Source organism: Mustelus asterias, unplaced genomic scaffold, assembly GCF_964213995.1.
Source record: "Mustelus asterias unplaced genomic scaffold, sMusAst1.hap1.1 HAP1_SCAFFOLD_499, whole genome shotgun sequence".
Lineage (NCBI taxonomy): Eukaryota > Metazoa > Chordata > Chondrichthyes > Carcharhiniformes > Triakidae > Mustelus > Mustelus asterias.
Window position 1 is genome coordinate 202,483 of NW_027590451.1, and position 13,861 is coordinate 216,343.

The 13,861-nt window shown below is 52.4% G+C and overlaps 1 protein-coding gene across 2 annotated transcripts in view; it reads right to left on the reverse strand.

Moving 5' to 3' along the window:
- wdr81 (WD repeat domain 81) overlaps positions 1 to 13,861 on the reverse strand; it is a 44,702-nt gene that overhangs the window by 14,119 nt on the left and 16,722 nt on the right. The window contains exons 1-3 of one of the 2 annotated variants that reach the window (XM_078204896.1): positions 10,702 to 10,836; positions 4,555 to 8,112; positions 2,305 to 2,412 (exon numbers count right to left, since the gene is read on the reverse strand). In XM_078204896.1, the coding sequence (XP_078061022.1) occupies positions 2,305 to 2,412; positions 4,555 to 8,038 (3,592 nt within the window). In that variant the 5' untranslated portion in view covers positions 8,039 to 8,112; positions 10,702 to 10,836. Of the gene's footprint in view, positions 1 to 2,304; positions 2,413 to 4,554; positions 8,113 to 10,701; positions 10,837 to 13,861 lie in introns of those variants that run through there. The other variant, XM_078204897.1, reaches the window with a different exon arrangement.

Genomic DNA, 13,861 nt, shown 5'->3' on the forward strand with positions numbered 1-13,861 from the left:
AATAGCCAAGGAAATGCTGAAATAAAGAAAAACAAAGAACAAAGAAAATTACAGCACAGGAACAGGCCCTTCGGCCCTCCAAGCCTGCACCGACCCTGCTGCCCATCTGAACTAAAACCCCCTACCCTTCCGGGAACCATATCCCTCTATTCCCATCCTATTCACGTATTTGTCAAGATGCCCCTTAAAACTCACTATCGTATCCGCTTCCACTACCTCCCCCAGCAGCGAGTTCCAGGCACCCACCACCCTCTGTATAAAAAATCTGCCTCGTACATCTCCTTTAAACTTTGCCCCTCGCACCTTAAACCTATGCCCCTGAGTAATTGACTCTTCCACCCTGGGAAAAAGCTTCTGACTATCCACTCTGTCCATGCCCCTCATAATCTTGTAGACTCCTATCAGGTCACCCCTCAACCTCCGTTATTCCATGAGAATGTCACTGACATTCAAGAGGTTCATGTGGAAGGGAATGAGGAAGGGGTGTATTGCCAGGAATCTGGTTTATCAGAGCCTCACACAGCTACATTAACCCAGGCTAAACTGTCTGCTCACAGGAATGGGAAGCGACAACACTGAAAATCTGCAGCTGACAGCAAAAGCCGATACAGAGGGGGACACTGACAAACCTGCAGCATGGCCTCGCCATTGGCAAGTTCATTTCAATTTTAGATAAAGTGTGACTTGATATCAGGGATGCAGCATACTAATGGTTAAATTTGGAAATTGATAAAGTGAAATGGTTTGGTCACAATACTGAGGTCAAATATTCCTTCAAAAATAAAGAGTCTGGAAGAAGGTAGAGGAGCCAAGGGATCCAGAGATACAGATACTGTCATGATGCACGCTCACAGAGTTCACAGAAGGGCCAAATGGCCTCCTCTTGTTCCTATCTTCTATGTTTCTATGTTCATCAGCAATACAAAGGGTATTTCATAGAATAGAATCTATGATCTTGATCTTACTCTGCAGTAAATTTTGATTGGCCATGCGAAATTGCCCCTTAGTGACCCAACATGTGTAGGGGGATTAGTGGCAAATACCTGGGATTATGAGGCTATGACCTGGGTAAGATGTTCTGCCCAAGAGTCAGTGCAGACTCGATGGGCCAAATAGCCTCCTTTTGCACTGTAGGGATTCTATGACTCCGCATGGCCAATCCACTTAACCTGCACATCTTTGGAGTGTGGGAGGAAACCGGAGCACCCGGAGGAAACCCACGCAGACACAGGAAAAATGTGCAAACTCCACACAGACAGTGGCCCAAGCCAGGAATCAAACCCAGGTCCCTGGCGCTGTGAGGCAGCAGTGCTCACCACTGTGCCACCGTGGCACCTGTATTTATTAAAATGGGATCGAGAGATACAAATACAGAAGTCACTGAAAGACACAACCCAGGTTCACACGGGCATTGAAACAGATTCATTCCCAGGGTGCTGGAGGTTTTACAGGAGCTTGGTTTGACCACACGTGGAGCAATGGGAACAGTTCCAGTCTTCGTGTTACACAAAGAATGTCGAGGCTCTGCAGAGGCGCAAAAAAGACTGACAAAGACAACAGAAGCACAGAGATAAAACCCAGAGGAAGGAATGAACAGATTGGCACTCTTCAGACGAGAAAGACTGAGGTTCTGAAATCAAGGTTCAGAAATTATAAAAGAGTTTGATACGGTGGATTTTGAGACATTTCATTTACTTGTTGGGGCAACCAGAACCAGGGGCCATCAATACAAGACAGTCACTAATAAACCAACCGGGAAATCAGGAGGAACTTCCGTACCCAGAGACTGGGAAGAACGTGGAACTCACTCCCACAAAGAGGAATGATGTAGATACATTTAGGGAGAAGGTGGATAAAGACACGAGGGAGAAAGAAACAGAAGGAGATGGGGTTAGGACTGGAAGAAATAAGATGCGAGCAGGCTCATGTGAAGCATAAACAATATAGAACAGACCAGACGGGCCAAACAGCCTGACTGTGTTAAGAATAACGGATAAATGTAGAGTTTCTGCAATTCTGAATCCATTTCATTTAGCTCACAGAATGGAGGGGGGGGGGGGGGTGAGACAGCAGCAACACTATCCCGTCCCCATGTTGAGGGAAAGTGCGCTTCCCAAACTTCAACAGGATTCGTTCTTTTAAAAAATAGATGGACCAACAGGATTTTGGAGCTTCAGTCAGTCCAGATACAGCCAAGGCTATGACCTGCTATCACCATGGTTACCGTGGAATACATTTAACCCAATAACCTCATTGTCCATTAAGCAGCCGCGAAATGGGATTGGATCGGAAAGGGTAACTTACCAAAGTAGCAGCTGACGAGAAGCCGGAGGAGGTTGCGGACGACATGTCGGGAGCTGAGAGTCGGCCCCAGCTTCGCTGTCAACCATTTCACTGTCTTACACGCAGTGTCTGCACCAGACAGAAATCAGTCAGCTACAGGCAGATCAGTAAGTTTGCGGACGACACAAAGATTGCTGGAGTTGTGGATAGTGATGAACATTGTCAGAGAATACAGCAGGATATAGATAGGCTGGAAAATTGGGCGGAGAAATGGCAGATGGAATTTAATCCAGATAAATGTGAAGTGGTGCATTTCGATAGATCTAATGCAGGGGGGAGTTATACAATAAATGGTAGAACCATCAGGAGTATAGACACACAGAGGGATCTGGGTGTACAAGCCCACAGATCCTTAAAGGTGGCAGCACAGGTGGAAAAGGTGGTGAAGAAGGCATATGGCCTTTATTGGACGGGGCATAGAATATAAAAGTTGGCATATGATGTTGCAGTTATATAGAACGTTGGTTAGGCCACATTTGGAATACTGCGTCCAGTTCTGGTCGCCACACTACCAGAAGGACGTGGAGGCTTTGGAGAGAGTGCAGAAAAGGTTTACCAGGATGTTGCCTGGTATGGAGGGTCTTAGTTATGAGGAGAGATTGAGTAAACTGGGGTTGTTCTCCCTGGAAAGACGGAGGTTGAGGAGCGACCTAATAGAAGTTTATAAAATTATGAAGGGCATAGATAGGGTGAACAGTTGGAAGCTTTTTCCCAGGTCAGAAATGACACAAGGGGTCACAAGTTCAAGGTAAGGGGGGCAAGGTTCAATACAGATATGCGGGGGATGTATTTTACACAGAGGGTGGTGGGGGCCTGGAATGCACTACCAAGCAAGGTGGTTGAGGCAGACACGCTGGGATCGTTTAAGACTTATCTAGATAGCCATATGAACAGACTGCGAATAGAGGGATACAAACGGATGGTCTAGTTAGGAACACATGATCAGTGCTTGGAGGGCTGAAGGGCCTGTTCCTGTGCTGTATTGTACTTTGTTCACACTGAGAAACACACAGACAGAACACCCCCACCCTCCCACGCACACTAACACACACACACACAGACAGAACACCCCCACCCTCCCCCCCACACTCACTCCCTGTACCCTAAACACCCCCACCCTCCTGCGCACGAGACCCCCCCCCCCCAAATACAAATCCTGGATAGCGGGGGAAGGGGAGTAAGAGGAGATGGGAATTCTCAAATCTGATTGGAACAGTGTTCAGGATTTTTTTAAAAACAGAGTCCAGCAGCCCCCCCCGCCCCCCGAGCCCCCCACTCACCCAGCGCCCCCCCCCACTCACCCAGCACCCCCCCCCACTCACCCAGCGCGCCCCCAGCCCCCCCACTCACCCAGCGCGCCCCCAGCCCCCCCACTCACCCAGCGCGCCCCCAGCCCCCCCACTCACCCAGCGCGCCCCCAGCCCCCCACTCACCCAGCGCCCCCCCCCACTCACCCAGCACCCCCCCCCCACTCACCCAGCGCGCCCCCAGCCCCCCCACTCACCCAGCGCGCCCCCAGCCCCCCCACTCACCCAGCGCGCCCCCAGCCCCCCCACTCACCCAGCGCGCCCCCAGCCCCCCCACTCACCCAGCGCGCCCCCAGCCCCCCCACTCACCCAGCGCGCCCCCAGCCCCCCACTCACCCAGCGCGCCCCCAGCCCCCCACTCACCCAGCGCGCCCCCAGCCCCCCACTCACCCAGCGCGCCCCCAGCCCCCCACTCACCCAGCGCGCCCCCAGCCCCCCACTCACCCAGCGCGCCCCCAGCCCCCCACTCACCCAGCGCGCCCCCAGCCCCCCACTCACCCAGCGCGCCCCCAGCCCCCCACTCACCCAGCGCGCCCCCAGCCCCCCACTCACCCAGGGCGCCCCCAGCCCCCACTCACCCAGCGCGCCCCCAGCCCCCCACTCACCCAGCGCGCCCCCAGCCCCCCACTCACCCAGCGCGCCCCCAGCCCCCCACTCACCCAGCGCGCCCCCAGCCCCCCACTCACCCAGCGCGCCCCCAGCCCCCCACTCACCCAGCGTGCCCCCAGCCCCCCACTCACCCAGCGTGCCCCCAGCCCCCCACTCACCCAGCGTGCCCCCAGCCCCCCACTCACCCAGCGCGCCCCCAGCCCCCCCACTCACCCAGCGCGCCCCCAGCCCCCCACTCACCCAGCGCGCCCCCAGCCCCCCACTCACCCAGCGCGCCCCCAGCCCCCCCACTCACCCAGCAATATCTTCTGTTCTTTGCCCTCACTCAGCTCCTCCTCTTCCTCATCCTCCTCCTCCAGACTCTCCCCCTTGGGGAGGGCTTCGCTCTCCCTGGGATCAGAAGCAGGTGAAGAGCAAAAGTCAGCTGGTTCTGGGACGGCCTCTCCTTCCTCATCATCTTCCGGATCCCCGGGCTGCAGGATGTTCTCGGGCAGTTTGAGATCCTGATTACTGTCCACCGAACGAAGGCTCAGCCTTTCTTTGGAGTCGGAGTCTGTGCCACGATCCTCAGCTGAGGTGTCGCTGTTGCTGCTCTTGTCACTCAGTTTGCCCAGGCTGACAGACTCCTGCTCCCGCTCGCTCAGGAAGATTCCGTTCTGGAAGTCCTCATTCTCAGTCAGCTCTGCTTGGTCACTGAAGCTGATACCCGAGGAGAAGTCCACAAAGCTGGAGGATCGATGTTCTGCCGTGCCCTTCAGCTCACTGCTGCTGTAGGAGTCAGGACTATCAGAGACCGCTTCCTCATCATCGGCAACTACCCCCAGCACCCGACTGTCCTCAGCCCCTTCCTGCCCAGTCAGGACCTGGAGGATATGAGGCAGGAGGCTGTTGAGGAAAGGCTGGAGGCCCAACCGTACGATTAACTGAACGATGAAACAATCAGTGTAGAGGTAGAAACGGCCACAGAGGTAGCCAGGCTTCTCGTAGACCCCAACCAGAGGCTTCAGGAGATAGCGGTAAGCATTGCGAGGTCCTAAAGCCCGGGAAATCGGCTCAAAGAAATACCAGGCAGCATAGACGGCAGTCAAATCGTTGGACATCAGCCCAAGAATGAAGGGCAGAAGAATCTCCAGCCCCTCGGGTTGTATCTTCTCCAGCAGTTTATCCAATTGCTGCCAGAGAGAGAAGACAAAGTCACGCCCTTGTTCAACATTCTCTGCCCAGTGCGAATAGTAACTGCAGACAAACTGATGGAGAGAGTTGAAATAAAGAGGGAACGGGATGATGGGGCAAGAGGGACTGAGCAGCTGTGCTGGGCTGGAGGGAGGTAACCCCTCAAAGACAGGCAAGTATTCAAACAGGTTGATTTGATCGCCGTGCACTCCTGCCTCCAGTAACTCCTCACAGCTCCTGCCAAGTTGCAGTAGTGTCAATGCAGCATGTTGAAGAGGGGCTGCAATCTCCTTCAGGTGGTGGACACACAGTTTCCGCACAGTCAGGAAACGATCCAAGAATGAAGCGTCCTGCGCGAGGGCTTTCAGCCTCTGGGCAAAGAAGATTTCAGCAGTGAGGACTCCGAATGCTTGCATATCCCTCTGCACAAACTGAGAGAAGGAGAGGTGTGGAGTCAGATTTGTGAAGCTTCTCTCTGGCAGCTCACTGTACAAGCCTCGCACCAGGAAGTTATGATGCTTTTCCAGATCCTCTAAAGCCTGCAGTGGATTAAAACCCTCAGGGAGGGAGACCCTGGCGTCTCGCAGATCTGGATCAGCCATCCCTCGGTTACGATTCACTTTGTTAGCCGAAACCCGAGGATCGGCCGTCGATAGATTACTGACCGCGGCAGGAGACAACTGCTCCGAGGGTTTATCAGAGGCTGCAAGAGAATCCAGTGCTTCCGTACCCTCCTCCAAATCCTCCTCCTTCAAACGATCTCTGGAATCCTCTCCCAGTGGCCAAGCCCCCTCGGAGCCCGCCGTCTCTGGAACTATCCCGTTAATCAGGCCAGCTGCCCGCATCTCGGAGTGCCGCTCTGCCACCCCCTTCAGGTTTTGAGTGATGACAGGGGCCTCAGGAGGGGCGTAGCTGCCCCCTGCCAGTCGCTGAGGGTGTGGGCGGTCAAACAGTTGAACCACCCCATAACTGGTCAGGTGACTGTGACTGTCCACCAGGTGTAAGCACACATTCTTCGCCTTAACCGCTTCCTTCCCCGTCAGTTTGTATCCAAACGTCAGGTCGATCCAGTGGTGGAGATTGAGGGAGACTTCCTTTGATTCCAGCAGCTCCCGGTGAATGTCAATGAAATCCTGGTAGGAAGCACACCAGTTTGGAATGTCCAAGTCCGGCATGTCAGGGTGGATGGACTGGAAGATAGTGGGATCAGTGTAGAACTCTGGGATACACTCATCCGGAGTCCAGGATTGCATCCGCTCCATACTTGCCGGATACTCGTTGGGTTCCCACTGGGATCGGACGTGACTGCAGAGCACGGAGCGGGGAGTCCTCCGAGCTTTGTAAACATAGTAGGTGATATCGGAGAGGATGTCAGAGATGTGATGAGGAACGTGGAGAGCCTCACCGGCTTGCCCGCCAGTCACAAACGCTTCCTGCGTCATTTCGTAGGTAAAATCCAGCTGCTTGTCTCCCTTGTTCAGGCGGAATTTCGATTTGCGAAGGTCCCGGAACTTTCCGTAAGGGACGGTGAAATCCACCACCCAGGGGAGGACAGGGTGGTAGTTGGGATCGCCGTCTCTCCGACCTGCCAACCGGTTCAGCCCCATCAGGTAGCTGAAGTTGCTGATTCTCCCATGAACCCAGTCAGTGCAGAGAGCCGGCAGCTGGTGCTCAGTGCTGGCTGCTTGCTCACTGCCCTCCTGGCCAGCCTCACCCCCGCTCAGCTCCGCACACTCGGGCCTCTCATAGTCACAGAGGCTGAGCTGGAGCTGGGTGCACAGTCTTTCATCCACCAGCAGGTGATTCAGGGCCAGGCTGCCACATGTCAATCCCTCGCGGTGACAGGCTCGCATAGCCTGCAGCACCTGGAAGAGAATAAAGAGCACCTTGGCGTGGCTGCTCGCGAGTTTGGCAGGGCTGTAAGATACAACGTCACGCAGGGAGTAACGAGAGAAGGGCTGGATGACATACAGGAAGTGGGCTGATTCCAGCAAGGCGTCAGCAGGAAGGAGATTGGGATGGGGCCCTTGACTGTCAGGTGGTGAAGGTGCCGCCTCTTTATTGAGTGAGGAATCGCTGCCAATGTGCAGAAAGCTGCAGCCCAGCAACCTGCTGAGTGACTGCTTCACGGACTGGAGGGCAGAGGTCCTTGGTCTCTCTGTGCTGTCTGTGTGGGGCCTGCCATACTGACGATGCGCCTTACGCCACAGGTTTCTGTAATTCTGCTCAGCAACATGCTGCATGAAACCGCAGAGCGAGTCCAAATCCAGCTCTGCTCCCACTCTCGCTGCCTCTTCAGCGCAGCGGGTGGGGGAGCTGGGTGTGTGCGAGATGTGATAGGCTAGCCGACTCTTCCTCAGAGTCTGGATGGAGATTCGAGTCCAGCCAGCGGGGAGCTTGTCCACAGAGGGCTGGAGGAAGGTTGTGATCTCAGCCTCACTCAGCCCCTCGGGCCTGGGGCAGGAGCTAAGCAATGTCTTCCTCTCCTTCAGGCTGGTCAGCCACTTCACCGGCACAAACGCCACAATCTGGCAGCTTTCTCCAACCACCAGCTGCTTCCGGTCGATGCCCAAATCCTTCTCCACAGCAGCAACACGGCACTCCATCCTCACAGCACACCTGCTTGTATCGCAGGGCCATTAGCTGACCCACAATCAGTGCCTGGCCAATACAGGCCAACCTGTAACACACAACAACAGTCAGATTCACAGAGAATCAGATCATTTAAGTGCTGGAAGTTGGAGGGAATGGGCCATGTAGAGTCTTAGAGCAATACAGCACGGAAACAGGCCCTTCAGCCCAACCGCTCCATGCCAACCATGCTGCCCTCCCAGCTAGTCCCAATTGCCCACCTTTGGCCCATATCCCTCTAATCCTTTCCCATCCACATACTTATCCAAATGCCTTTTAAATGTTGCTATTGAACCTACATCAACCACTTTCTCTGGCAGCTCATTCCATACACGCATCACCCTCTGCATGAAGAAGTTGCCCCTTCAGGTCCCTTTTAAATCTTTCCCCTCTCACCTTTAACCTGTGCTCTCTAGGTTTCAATCGCCCTTCCCTGGGAAAACAACGATGTGCATTCATCCTATTTGTGCCACTCATGATTTTATACACCTCAATAAGATCACCAACAACCTATCCTGGTCCCCCCATGCCGACACTATAGTTAAGAAAGCCCACCAACGCCTCTACTTTCTCAGAGGACTAAGGAAATTTGGCATGTCAGCTACAACTCTCACCAACCTTTACAGATGCACCATAGAAAGCATTCTTTCTGTTTGTATCACAGCTTGGTATGGCTCCTACTCTGCCCAAGACCGCAAGGAACTACAAACGATCGTGAATGTAGCCCAATCCATCTCACAAACCAGCCTCCCATTCACTGACTCTGTCTAGACTTCCCGCTGCCTCAGCAAAGCAGCCAGCATAATTAAGGACCCCATGCACCCCGGACATTCTCTCTTCCATCTTCTTCCGTCGGAAAAAAGATACAAAAGTCTGAGGTCACGTACCAACCGACTCAAGAACAGCTTCTTCCCTGCTGCTGTCAGACTTTTGAATGGACCTACCCTGCATTAAGTTGATCTTTCTCTACACCCTAGCTATGACTCTAACACTACATTCTGCACTCTCTCCTTTCCTTCTCTATGAACGGTATGATTTGTCTGTATAGCACGCAAGAAACAATACTTTTCACTGTATGTTAATACATGTGACAACAATAAATCAAATCAAAACCCCTCATTCTCCTACATTCCAAGGAATAAAGCTCTAGCCTGGCCAGCCTCTCCCTGTAACTCAGGCCCAGTAGTCCTGGCAACATCCTCATAAATCTTCTCTGCACTCTTTCCAGTTTATCAATGTCTTTCCTATAACAGGGTGATCAAAACTGTGCACAATACTCCAAGTGTGGCCTCACCAATGACTTATAGAACTGTAACATAATGTCCCAACTCCGGTACTCAATGCCCTGACTGATGAAGGCCAATGTGCTAAACACCTTCTTCATCATTCTGTTTACCTATGACGCCACTTTCAATGAACTATGTACTTGTACTCCGAGGTCCCTCAGTTCCTCAACACTCCCCAGGGCCCGACCATTCACTGTGCAAGTCTTAACCTGGTTTGACTTTCCAAAATGCAACACCTCACAGTTATCCGTATTGGAACTTATTTGCCAATTCTCGGCCCACTTCCCTAACTGATCAAGATCCCTCTGTAATTGTTGATAACCTGCTTCGCTTTCTACAACACCTCCTAATTTAGTAGCATCCGCAAACTTACTAACCATGCCTTGTACATTCACATCCGAATCATTTATATAATGAACGAATAACAAGGGCCCCAACCCCTGAGGCCCCCCATGTGCAGGAACGTGGATTAGAAAGGGCACCAGGGCATTTTTGGGAGGATATGGACGGGATGGGCTGAACGTCCCTCTTTGATGTTTCATTTTGACGGTTCAATGGGAAACTGCTTGCCAGCCCTGGGACTCACTGCAAAAGTAAAGCATTCCACAACAGCTGCCTGAACTTCATTTCACAAAAACTTTCCTCAGGAAATACTCTCAAAAATTCCTACAAAGAAAACACAACAGCCACCCGGCACTTAGCAAGATTCCAAGAACAGCAACATAATAATGACCAGATCATCTCTTCCAATGATGTTAATAGAAGTACAGCCCGGGTTAGATACAGAGTAAAGCTCCCTCTACACAGTCCCCATCAAACACTCCCAGGACAGGTACAGCACGGGGTTAGATACAGAGTAAAGCTCCCTCTACACTGTCCCCCATCAAACACTCCCAGGACAGGTACAGCATAGGGTTAGATACAGAATAAAGCTCCCTCTACACTGTCCCCATCAAACACTCCCAGGACAGGTACAGCACCGGGTTAGATACAGAGTAAAGCTCCCTCTACACTGTCCCCCATCAAACACTCCCAGGACAGGTACAGCACGGGGTTCGATACAGAGTAAAGTTCCCTCTACACTGTCCCCATCAAACACTCCCAGGACAGGTACAGCACGGGGTTAGATACAGAGTAAAGCTCCCTCTACACTGTCCCCATCAAACACTCCCAGGACAGGTACAGCACGGGGTTAGATACAGAGTAAAGCTCCCTCTACACTGTCCCCATCAAACACTCAGTTACTGGGTTTGGATGGTGATATTTTCTCTCTATTTTAGCTCTGGGTCCAGTTTATTCTCTCTTTGGGTTTGGGGAAGGGGATGCCCACTATCTCCGGCTCTGGGACTCACCTCCGCCGCTCCGGGGTGAAGGTAACGCTGAACGGGGTCAGGTGACTGGTCACATGATCTGCAGTTTGGATACTCTCGGGGCACGTGACCCGGAACCAGGAAATGCCAAGAAAAAGCGGAAGAGACACTAATTCCCCCCCCCCGGGGCAGAGACACAGACTCTCCCCACCCCTCCCGGGGCGGAGACACAGACTCTCCCCACCCCCCCCCGGGGCGGAGTTACAGACTCTCCCCACCCCCACCCCCCCCGGGGCAGAGACACAGACGCTCCCCAACTCCCCCCCCCACCCGGGGGCGGAGACACGGATCCTCCTCACCACCTCCCCCCCCCGAGGGCGGGGACAAAGAATCTCCCCACCCACCTACCAGAGATACAAATTGCCCTCCAGGGTCAGGGAATGTGACCCCCCGCCTTCCTATGGACAAAAGGACTTAAATTACCCTCCCTCCTGGGGACAGAGACGCTGAAACCCCCCTCTTCCCCCAGCCAAACACACACCCAGGGAACAATTGCACAGAAGCAACCACCACCTTTACTTCCAGAGATACAGACACAAATCCCCCTGAGAGAGAGACACACAGAAAGTCCCCACCCTGGGTTCTGTATGTGGATGTTGCTGGGCTATGGAATGGCCTTGATGTGGAGATGCTGGCGTTGGACTGGGGTAAGCACAGTAAGAAGCCTCACAACACCAGGTTAAAGTCCAACAGCTTTATTTAATAATAATTATCTTGTAATTTGTGTTTGTGTCTATATATGAAAGCTTGTGCTACCAAATAAACCTGTTGAACTTTAACCTAGTGTTGTGAGACTTCTTACTGTGGAATGGCTGCAGGGAGAATTGTTAGAGCAATAACTGGTTATTTTATACATTCGCAACTCTTAGTCATGTGACTCACCTGGGGGGGGGTGGCGGGGCAACATCTGATTTTAATGGCCGCCCTGCAGTTTCAAAGATGAAAATGCAAGGCAGGAGCTACGTCTAGTGGCTTTGTCTCGATGCAGCCATTACTGACTTGTTCAGAAAGTGCAAAGAAAATCAAAAACTCCCCCTTCACGGCACGGTAGCACAGTGGTTGGCACTGCTGCCTCACAGCGCCAGGACCCAGGTTCGATTCCCGGCTTGGGTCACTGTCTGTATGGAGTTTGCACGTTCTCCCCGTGTCTTCGTGGGTTTCATCCGGGTGCTCCGGTTTCCTTCCACATTCTGAAAGACGTGCTGGTTAGGGTGCATTGACCCGAACAGGCGCAGGACTGTGGCGACTAGGGGATTTTCACAATAACTTCATTGCAGTGTTAATGTAAGCCTCACTTGTGACTAATAAATAAACTTTACTACATCCATGGGAGTCACCTGGTCGGCAGTGGGTGTGAGTGTATGTGGACATCTTCGGGTCTTCTAGGTTCTGTGTTCTTAATTATGGTCGATGTGCACCCCAAATGGTTGGCGATACATTGCATGGGTTCCACCACTTGTCGTTGCTACTATTGAGAAACTGTGACCAGGTTTCTGCGCGTATGGGATACCTGAAGTCCGGGTCTCTGACGCTGCCATTGCCTTTACTCGCACCGAGTTTCAGACCTTCATGCTTCCCAATGGAATCAAACACATTCGGACAGCACCCTATCACCCCTCATTGAATGAGTTGCTGAACAGGCGGTGCTGACTTTTAGGCTCAGGATGAAAAAGGAACCTGCAGTGTCCATAGAGACCAAACTAGCATGATTTTTATTCGACTATCGGACTACCACTTGCACAACGACAGGAATCACTGCAGCAGAATTGTTAATCGGACAGAGGCTTCATTAAGCTATCTTTTTCCAAACCTGGCAGGGAGGGTAGAGTCCCAACAAGAGAATGAAAAGAAGAACTATGATTCTGCGAGGACAGAAGGAACGTTCAAACCCGGTGACCCGCGTGAGGAACTTCGGGGCCGGCCTCTGTTAGGTCCCGGAGATCAGAACGGGAAAACGGGACCAATGTCTGAGAAGGTTCAAGTGCAGGGCAGAATTGTCAGGAAGCACCTGGGCCATCTCAGGAGTAGGAGCCTATGCCAGTGCCAACTTCTTCCCTGCTGCTGTCAGACTTTTGAATGGACCTGCCTTGCATTAAGTTGATCTTTCTCTACACCCTCGCTATGACTGCAACACTACATTCTGCATTCTCTCCTTTCCTTCTCTATGAACGGTATGCTCTGTATAGCGCACAAGAAACACTACTTTTCACTGTATGCTAATACATGTGACAATAAAAAATCGAATCAAATCAAATCAAAAAATCCCTCTGCACTGACGCACTTTGAATCTGTTTCTATTTAAATTATAATTTACGGCGCACATTTTGGAAGCAAAGATTTCCAATCTGCTTCACACGCCCAGTTCTGGTCCTGCCTCCAATCAACCCCAGGCCAATTGCAAAGTGGCGGAAAAGGTCCCCCCATGACCGGAGTGTTGGCGGAGACTCCAGGATGGTATGTTGCCTCCCTGGTGCCAGGGTCCAGGATGTCTCTGAACGGACAGAAAGCATTCTGAAGGGAGAGGGTGAACAGCCAGAGGCTGTGGTACATATTGGTACTAACGACATAGGCAGGAAGAGTGATGAGGTCCTGCAACAGCAGTTTAGGAAGTTAGGTAGAAAGTTAAAAAGCAGGACCTCTAGGGCTGTAATCTCAGGATTACTCCCTGTGCCACGTGCCAGTGAGGCTGGGAATAGGAAGATAGCGCAGCTCAACATGTGGCTAAACAGCTGGTGCAGGAGGGAGGGTTTCAGATATCTGGACCATTGGGGTCTCTTCCGGAGCAGATGGGACCTGTACAAGAAGGACGGATTGCATCTAAACTGAAAGGGCATAAATATTCTGGCCGGGAGGTTTGCTAGTGTCACACGGGAGGATTTAAACTAGTTTGGCAGAGGGGTGGGAACCAAAGCAAAGGTGAATTAGCTGAAGAGGAACCAGAGAGTAGGGCCAGTAAGACTCAGAGAAACAGCAGGCAGGGTGGGATTGCTAATCAGAGAGGGTCTGGTGGACTGAAGTGCATTTTTTTCAATGCGAGAAGTGTAACAGGTAAGGCAGATGAACTTGGAGCTTGGATTAGTACTTGGAACTATGATGTTGTTGCCATTACAGAGACTTGGTTAAGGGAAGGACAGGATTGGCA